This window comes from Schistosoma mansoni, chromosome 1 (assembly GCF_000237925.1).
Source record: "Schistosoma mansoni strain Puerto Rico chromosome 1, complete genome".
In the NCBI taxonomy this organism is placed as follows: Eukaryota; Metazoa; Platyhelminthes; class Trematoda; order Strigeidida; family Schistosomatidae; genus Schistosoma; species Schistosoma mansoni.
The window spans coordinates 5759039-5768448 of NC_031495.1; the positions used below are offsets into that span (position 1 = coordinate 5759039).

Sequence of the window (9410 nt, forward strand, 5' to 3'; positions counted from 1 at the left end):
ATGAGTTGATTGATCTTGAGAATACTATTCAGTGATATCAAACTTAGTGGTTTTAAGACAAAAGTGTTTACAATTAATTCAACTACAGGACAGGAAACAAAATACGCAGTGTTGAGGAAATACGATGTGAAACGAAACAGCTAACTTAAATATTCAACTGAGATCTTCAGCTTTCCGGTTTTTGTCGTCTAGTTATGTGAATAATGTAGCTTGATAACGAACTCTAGGTTCACATGGTCGCCTTAATGGTTAATAGCTTAGTAGTTGCAGGCTTGAATTACGCCCTACATAGTTCAGTCTGAACAATCAGGTATGTATCACTACCTCGCCCACTACGAGTATCTTAAAGCAAAATGCATGAATATGTATCTGTTAAGTGATTTTTGATAAGGCGATCATCATTTAATTAATATGAATTGTGTGAATTTCAGAGATAATATCCGACCGTCTAGGCTATTCTATTGTAAACAGAATGTGGTTGAAGCATTTAGCTAAAGCCTATCGCTTTAACCAGTAAGTAACCGTTCCAATCAGATATATAAGATCGATCATCCAGTTAGTAAACCCCTGTTGCTCCTATACTTTGAAAAATAAAAAGAAACAGATTTTAAAAAGCATACGTGTGTATTTTTTTAGTTTTAAAGAACCAGGATACAAATAGATAATGATAAAAGCGAACAGAAGTTACTGATTTTCTTTCATTTTTATAGTTAATCTTGCCATTTGTAGAACACCGTCGCGAGTTTTATGTACACCTAAAAACCCAGTAGAATGTACAAATACACAATCAGGCAGTCCAACAATATTACTTAACTGTTCATCACGTAAACCTCTCCAACTTTCAGGTAAAGGAAGTCTAAAATAATGTAAATTCAAAAAATGATGTTGGATTCACCAAAATAACTCATATATATGACTATGTAATAATTAATAATTAGCCATTGATATCACGAATCAACCTAATTTAGACATTCATTGAAAGCCACAAAGCACTGTACAGCTGAGTCGTACTAGAATGCGACTCTTCAACAGTGCGCAACAATGACCTTACCGTGGATAGAACCCGAAAAACTGGTCTTGCACGCAACCACTTAACCTCCAAACCACTGAGTTGAAATTCAGTGGTGTATGTCATGTGTTCGCCATCGATACCTGTGTCTGATCCTCGGTAAGGTTGTCGACGCACACTGCTAAGGATGAATCATAAGTCTAGTGCTTTTCGGTTTTCAGTGGATGTCTAAATTAGGTCGGTATACGATATAAATGACGTCCAATAATCTGTATAAACCTCTAATACTAATAAATAATGATTGGTTTAGGATAGAAAAAACTCCTATTACAGGTGATGAGCTCAACAATGACAATGAACTCACGACAGACGAGTACAGAAAACAACTAGTCCAATATAGACGGACAGTAAAACAAAGTGTATCAATTAATGACAGAGTGGTTAGTTTTATTTATTTATTTAAACACATAAATATTGGTACAAAGGGGCACTAGATATATATGTGCCACACAAATCTCATTTGATTTGTGTTAGGGCTGTGATACTGCTCAGGTGCCCAGACTGAAGTAGGTGGTTTTCTTAGGGGACCACACCCGGAGCCTTTGACCTTAAGGTCTAATCCAAAAGGCAGTGGAGCATCTTAAGGAGATGCAGTCTCATGGTAGCCAGTGACCAACGATTGATTCATACGCCATTTGTTCCTTCGGGATACTGGAGCCAATGTGCACCATTAGTTTGGAATCAGGGTTTTCCAACTCCCATAGGTGGACTTTCCGTGTCCACCAACCAGGTTAAAGCGTCGCATATTCGCTTTTCGTCCTCTCAATTTCATAAACAACAATCCTGTCGTGAGAAGGCAGTGAATAGGACTTCCCTGACATTAGCTGTATACACATGACCATGTGACCATTTCGAGAGAGAGCGAACTCTCCCCACTCTCAGACGTACCAGGGCATTTGGGGGCTTGGCTAGTTTACAACTAACCAATAAAACAACAAGAAAAATCACTAAGAAATTATACAACAGAAAGACTAGTTATTAATGAGTACTACACCTATAATGTACAAATCTCACAACAACAAAAACTAAAACTTACCTTTGTGAAAAATTATTATGTTCATTTAATGGTATAGCTTGTATAGTCCATGTACTATCTTTACGTTGATAAATAGCAAATAAAAGTGGATCATTTTTTTCAATTTCATTTATATTTTTATTATTTAATAATAAAGATTTTTCAATTTCAAAGAAATGTGTACTCCAAGGACATCCAGTACCTTCAATATAAATTATTGAACCAGATGAATCAACTGAATAACGATTTTTGACAGCATTTAATACAATCTCACGAGCTGGATACCATGTATCAGCATAGAAATGAACTAATGTAGTAAACTCTTTATCGACTAATTGTAATGCATTATGAAAACAAACCTAAAATAAATGTATATACATATATGAAAAAAGAATAATCACATACAGAATTTACAGTTTTTACGGCATGAGTCAATTGAAGCTAGACTACCATGAAAAATCTGGAAACACTGGACAGCCGTTTCGTCCTATTATGGGATTCCTCAGCAGTGCGCATCCACGATCCCGCCTCGCGAGATTCGAACTCAGAACCTACCAGTCTCGCGCCAGAGAACTTAACCGACAGACCACTAAGCCGGCAACTGACGGTGTTAATGTCTAACTTCAACCAATCCAGATAATGTTTACTTTGAAATGAATAGTTTTCTTTTTGCATTATAAAAGGAAATGCATAAATACTGCTATACAATGACAGATATGTCCTCATTTTCGTTATCGTTCAACTATAATCTCATATTAAATAAGAAAGTTTATTCTGTAATGAAAATTAGATTTAATTTTACAAATGATATGAAGTTATTTTACTAAAACGTTCTAGTATGGGGGAGAGTTTGCTCTTCCTCTCGCAATACTATCATATGGCCACGCATGTGTAGCCACTGACAGAGAATCCTTAACCAGTGAGTTCTTGTGGCAGGTGTGTTGTTTACAAAAGTGAGGACTTGTAAAGCAAATGTCCGGCGCTTAAGCCGGCTTGGTAGATACAGACCATCCACTTATAGAAGTCGGAAAACCCTGATTCCAAACCAGCGGTGCACATGGGCTCCAGGATTCTGAGGGAACAAATGGAGTATGAACCCATTTTTGGTCACCGGTTAACATAGGACTTCATATCTTTATATCGCTTCATTACCTTGTGTATTAGACCTGTAGGTCAAACACTCGGGGAGTGGCCTCCTAAGAAAACCACCTGCTTCGGTTTGGGCGCCTGTGCAGTATCCCAGTACTCAAAATAATTGTCGAATTTGTATAGCGCATATAACAGTGTTTATTTGTTTAAATAAATAAAAAATGAAAATTCGGAGACAAGTCAATTTGCATATTATATTATGTATAAATCGAAACGATGTGTTCACCAATATCAGACAAATGTAGCTAAATATGATTTCCCTATTTAACAGGTTCTTATTAATCCTGACTAATGAAAAATATGTAATTAATTATCGGCCTATTAATCAATTTAAGTAAATATTCACGTCACAGAGACCATTAGTTTGATACCCGAATAGATCAGTTACAGGATTTGCAACTATAATGACAAATAATAACAGTTGGAATGTTGAAAATAAATAGATCTCTTGAAGATAGTAAATATACTGTACCAATGAATATTAAGAAACAAAAACCAACTTATAAACTATTGAACTGATTTGAAAGCGACAAATTAAACAAAACAAGCTTCTAAGAAAACAAAAGTCTACTAAAAGAAGTAAAACACGGGTAACATTTTGGAATGAAGGAACAAAAATTCACCGGGAAAATGAAACAACTAAACAATAATATACAATGAATTGTTATCTGAAAATAATAATTATACTGATTCGTTTGTATTAGTTGTTCGAATCTTCCCATTGATCTTTAGGACTGCAATCGATCAGTCTGTTATGGCATATGTGCATCTTGTATGGATTATTTCGATATTACCGCTAATTTGCAAACATAATAGGTAAATACGGATATTGGTTATCAGTGAAATTCCGGACGCACACTTCACCCAAAATGAGACTCGTCAGCTGGAGTTATCTGCATCCCAGAGTTGATGTTCACTCCAGGACTAGAATTTTTATACTGTGTATTTTCATTTGTAATCTGGGGAAAATGGACAAATATATCAACTTACAGTTTCATCTGTATCCAACTGATTCCAGGCTGGATTCATACGATTCACTCGACTACTTAAAGATGTATTCATAGAATATCTAGAATTTAAAATTATTAAATATCAATTTAAAAATTCAAACAACCTTAAAGGTGTTGTTGCCATTGGAACACCATTATCGATAGCGTCTATCTCAACAATAAATGAACTATACATCTAAAATAACATAAATAAAGGGAGAAAATGTTTTATTCAATTCTGAAGGAAGTAAATTGCATTCAGAAAAAATCAATCTCTTAATGTACAAAACCTACCTTATCAAAAAGTGCCGTCACCAATGGATCCATAGTATTTTCATCTATACCAAGTATACAACTTAGTATTTTTCGACCGAAATGAACGTATATCAAACCTGCACTACTTAATTTTATATCCCAATCAGAATTTGGATAAAAATCTTTATAAGTAAGATTGAATTCTCTAGAAAAAGTAAGATTCAAAGAAAATGGAAGAAAACCTGAATTAATTTTAACAAATTATAATGCTAACCTTTGATGATGGTCGTATAGATGATTTTCAGGATTGAATACACCACCAACATCAACGACGATATCGCATGTTGACAAAATACTTGAATCTCTTGTGCGTATAATTTCAGCATTTGAGTATTCCGGTAAATGTTTAAGCATTGCACATGCAAGTATTTCATCTGCATGGAATCGTCCATCATGTGTACCAATACGCAGTCTTGAATTAGCTACCATTGATATTAGCGAAATATTGTTAGCTACATGAAAGACGAAAACAACACAGTATGATTAATGACTAAAAATTGATTTATTAAAGTCTTATTACATTTAAGTCAACTGATTTACTAAGTGACATATTCGTGTACTTGGCTTCGAGCCACATCACAAGTGTGAGAGGCAGTTATACGACATGGGAGAGTAGGTTTTGAGTATAAGATTACGTGGCTAAAAGTTAAATGTTTTAACTACAGAGCTACTACTCCGATTATATAATAGGTTCATGTTGTTGGAAATACAATTTTATGATATTTTGATAGGCAGTTTGGAAATGAGTAAATTTTTGCTAAGAGAATCAACTTTTTGTATATACGATATTAGGTGAAGTAGTTGGCGTAGGTTTTGTGTTGTATAGGCAAAATTATAAAGTGAACTACCGCTCCCAATACTTCATGGAAATGAATGTTAGGATCATTTATTCGACAATTCAATACTTGCAATAACTATCAACAAGTGACTGATAATATTAACTACGAAATAGTACTTTTACTCAAGCATTATTATTATAAGCAAATATGAATGGTGGTTAGCAGTGCAATCCAGGACGCGCGTTTCGTCCTATTTAAGAATCATCAGCCGAATCTACCTGCATTCTATATTCTGGTTGTATAAGTAGGAAAGTGTAGATGCATTCACTTTTTGTCTACCCCGAAATCTCAAGTTTCAAACTAGCTTTATAGCTTTTATTGTGGAAATTCATTCGTTTCACTCAAATTAAATTCTCTATTACTAATCCTTTTTAGATTATCTCTGATACAACTATTCATTTGACATACATATTGATAATTTCACCTCGCAGCCCTAATCCATCGCGACAACTCGGACGTATGTGAATGTGTATCACGTTTTACATTGCTAAAGGCATACTGGTTGCAAATGTACGACTCAGTGATTCAAGAACATGACTTTTAGGCACTGAGTTCAAACTTCATGAAACTTATAACACTTTAGAGAAATAAGCTTTATGTTGCAAACCTTAAAACAAGAAAGTGATAGGATCTTACATTCATGTGGAAGTAAATATTGATGAACTGAGAATATGAAACAAATTCACAATGTTATTTGACAAGTGGGTGTAAATATTGAGAAATCAAAGTATATTTTGTAACGAAATTAAATGAGCAAATGATATAATAGACACTCATATAAAGAGTTTATCAAACGTCATTTAGTTAGAAACAACGTAGAATCTGGTACATATGTCGATTGGTTCAAGTTGCCATACCATTACAACATAGCTAGATGAAATTATTAAGACAAACCTCAGAGTATCAAAAGTAAAAACAATATCAATGGCAGTAAAAAATTGGCATCAACAATATTATTCGAGAAGAAAAAGAATAAATACATCCGTGCAACTGTGAATGATTCTGAGTCATGCTACCCAACGTCTCAAACCACTGACCACAGCTATCACGCAACTCTAACCAGGTAAATCTGTGCGGACGAACACGGCTAAAAACTCAAGTCTTGGTTTAGATAGCCCTAGTTACATATAACCTACTCCTAGAGCAGTAAACATCTCGTATCAGGGGAGGTGGTGGTGGTTGGACATACGCGATACATGTACCAACCGTTTCAGGAAATAAATATTCATTACCTCACCAACCTATTTGCTTTATTTGTAGTCTATGCTACTTATGTCTGTCGACATAAGTAGTATGCAACGCCAATCGGAAGTGGAACGCCTGGCAGCAGAAGGTTGAGAAGATCGAATCAAAGAGAGCGGGAACAGAGAGTAACTGCAATAGTAATGAAGGAACAATGAAGATTGAGACAATTGATAGAGGATTTACAAATGAAGTACTTAATGTATGGTTTTCACAATTTGCGAAAGAACTGTCATTTTGTGTCAAACAATAAATTGGCTGTCTCCAACTCTGTTCTCGTTCATCACATATTTATACAGTAACCTTCGTTTAACCTTGATAATACCCACTCAGTGGTCTCAACGTTTGTGAGTAATGTGTCGAAGGGTGAGTTATAGAATAACATATTTTGTTAAAACAATTGCAAGTAAACAGCTTACAATCTAAAGCAAACAAACAATAATTGACAGTTAACAACTTAAACCACATGAATGATCTATCATTGGAAAGATGTATCAACAAGAATAACGTCTTAAATCACAACATTGTATGTAATAATGGGATCAAATAAGACGGATTGTAGCTCGTAATGAGATTCATGACTCACGTTTCGCCTTAATTATGACTCATCAGCAGGATGGACATTTATTTCAATGCTGATGTTTACACCAAGACTTGAACTATGAAGATTTATTAAAGAATATCAACTACAGAGTAACTCAAACTCTTACGAATCAAATCAAAATAGTGGGATCAGCTATATCAAACATCAGATAAATATTACTCCTCCAAAATTAATGAAGTTTTATTTGCAACTGTCAGTTTTATCTTGGATATACACCAGAGATTTAAATAAAGGAATACAAGTATACATAATGTAAGCCGCTATTATAGATAATAAACAAAATATTAGAACTACCAGACAAATAAAAAATTGTCAGTATGGAGTTCTTGAGAATGTAGAATTTCACCAAATTTATGAACCGACATAAGTTATATTTGTACACCGTTGGGTATCGACTCAGAAACACAGCGACTAAGCAGTTGGACTTAGGTTCGCTTCTCGGTTTCCGGGTTGTGGATGAGGACCACTGAAGAGTCCCATAGCGGGACGAAAACACCATACAATGCTTCTTGGTTTTCATTGGTTGTCTAACTCAAATCGGTTCATGACTTCAATGAAATGGAGAATTGTACTTTAAGTCAACAATTACATAGTACAACAAAATAATTGCTTTTAAGCTGTTCCAAGTCGTAAACGACGTAGGAGCTGGAACGAATGTACATCAACCAAAGTCGTGATACTACATCCACACAACAAGAAATAATTAAGAAGACAGACAGCTGAGAAGTCTAATTAATGTTATCGTCTCTTCTATTTAAGAACGGAAAAGTGTAATCTGGATACTCCAAGTTGATAATTGAGTTTCGTGGTAAGAGAATAATCCCTGGAAAGATCGACCAAGAAAGTATTATTTCTATTAACACAACTATGGTGAATATAGAAATGAATCACGAAAGTGAACAGGAAAGTTACTCATCATGTTCTACATTAGCATTTATAAAGTGAAGTTTGTACTAACGAGGAACAACACCAAATAAATGTTTAATATAGTTTTTTAAACCTTCCGAAATACAATAAAGTATACCATTAATGATAATCAAATTTAACAACTCTTTCGCATACATACACTACAAATATGGTCAAAACTATAATACATATTAACGTGAAATATGACATCTGATATATATTATAATCTAACGAGGGAGCCCTCATTAAGAAGGAGGTCAATGCACAGAATAAGAACACTTCCGAAAATTATTGATAAGAATTGTCATAAATAACAAGAATATTGTAGTTTAGAAAACATTAGTGTTAGTCGATGAGAAAATGTTAACTGCGTATTAATGGACTATTCAAAAAGGACCAAAATATCTAAATAAAGATATTTACTATATAGTAATTTTGGTAGAGTTTAATCTTCTGAACTGAGTAGTGAAGTTTTCATTGTCCTTCAGGACATTATCATTGTATGTAAGAAAGTAATTTAGAATAGTTCACCTCTATCTCAAGTTTAATCTTAATGATGATATTGCCCAGACAGCAACTGATAATCTCACGACTAAACAATTAAGGTCAGAGAACAAAACCGTGCCAAAAATATCCACCTAAGCAAATCTTCACCATCTCACAGTATAGTAAACATTAACGAGTATTGTATTTTGCAAGCAAAGTATAGATTTATGAACTTTAATCCAAACCAGATTATATTATATTACAGCTAATGATATCAACCGGTCACTAAAACCGAAATGGTGGAATACAAGAATTAAATCTCAAACCCACTAACTGACAGCTAAATATATTAACTACTAAGCCACTGATCCACCTATTCACTCTCTAACCTCATATTTACCATGTATACTTACTTTATGAGAAAACAATGGAATTATTGTTGACGCTACTATTGTGATAATGCGAAGACTATATTGTTGAAAATTGTAGTTCAATAAGCATAATCCAATAGATCAGTCATATCGGTATCATTTTTTAAAAAAATACTAAAGCTAACTATAAAGGTAGGTACTGTAAAAGTAAGTAATGATGATACAAACGTATATTACAAGAAATATCTCACTTTTAGTTAACTTTACATAGAATGAAAATAAATAAGCAGGGAATTTTTGAAGCTTGTTGAATTGATAAGCACTTTGAAGAATCTAAAAATACAAAACTGAAAGGATAAATTCCAGTTTCAACGAATAACTAATATTATATAGTTGAGATCATGAGTCGATTGAAGCTAGACCAC

The 9410-nt window shown here is 34.0% G+C and overlaps 1 protein-coding gene across 1 annotated transcript in view; it reads right to left on the minus strand.

Annotated features, from left to right (window-relative positions):
* Positions 1–684: 684 nt before the first annotated feature.
* Smp_004020 (putative chromosome transmission fidelity factor) overlaps positions 685–9410 on the minus strand; it is a gene marked incomplete at both ends in the record, with an annotated part of 34643 nt that continues 25917 nt past the window's right edge. The window contains 7 exons of the mRNA XM_018793071.1: positions 685–856; positions 2106–2443; positions 4224–4302; positions 4348–4418; positions 4517–4682; positions 4752–4989; positions 9253–9318. Coding sequence (XP_018647620.1) covers positions 685–856; positions 2106–2443; positions 4224–4302; positions 4348–4418; positions 4517–4682; positions 4752–4989; positions 9253–9318 — 1130 coding nt within the window. The remainder of the gene's footprint in view (positions 857–2105; positions 2444–4223; positions 4303–4347; positions 4419–4516; positions 4683–4751; positions 4990–9252; positions 9319–9410) is intronic.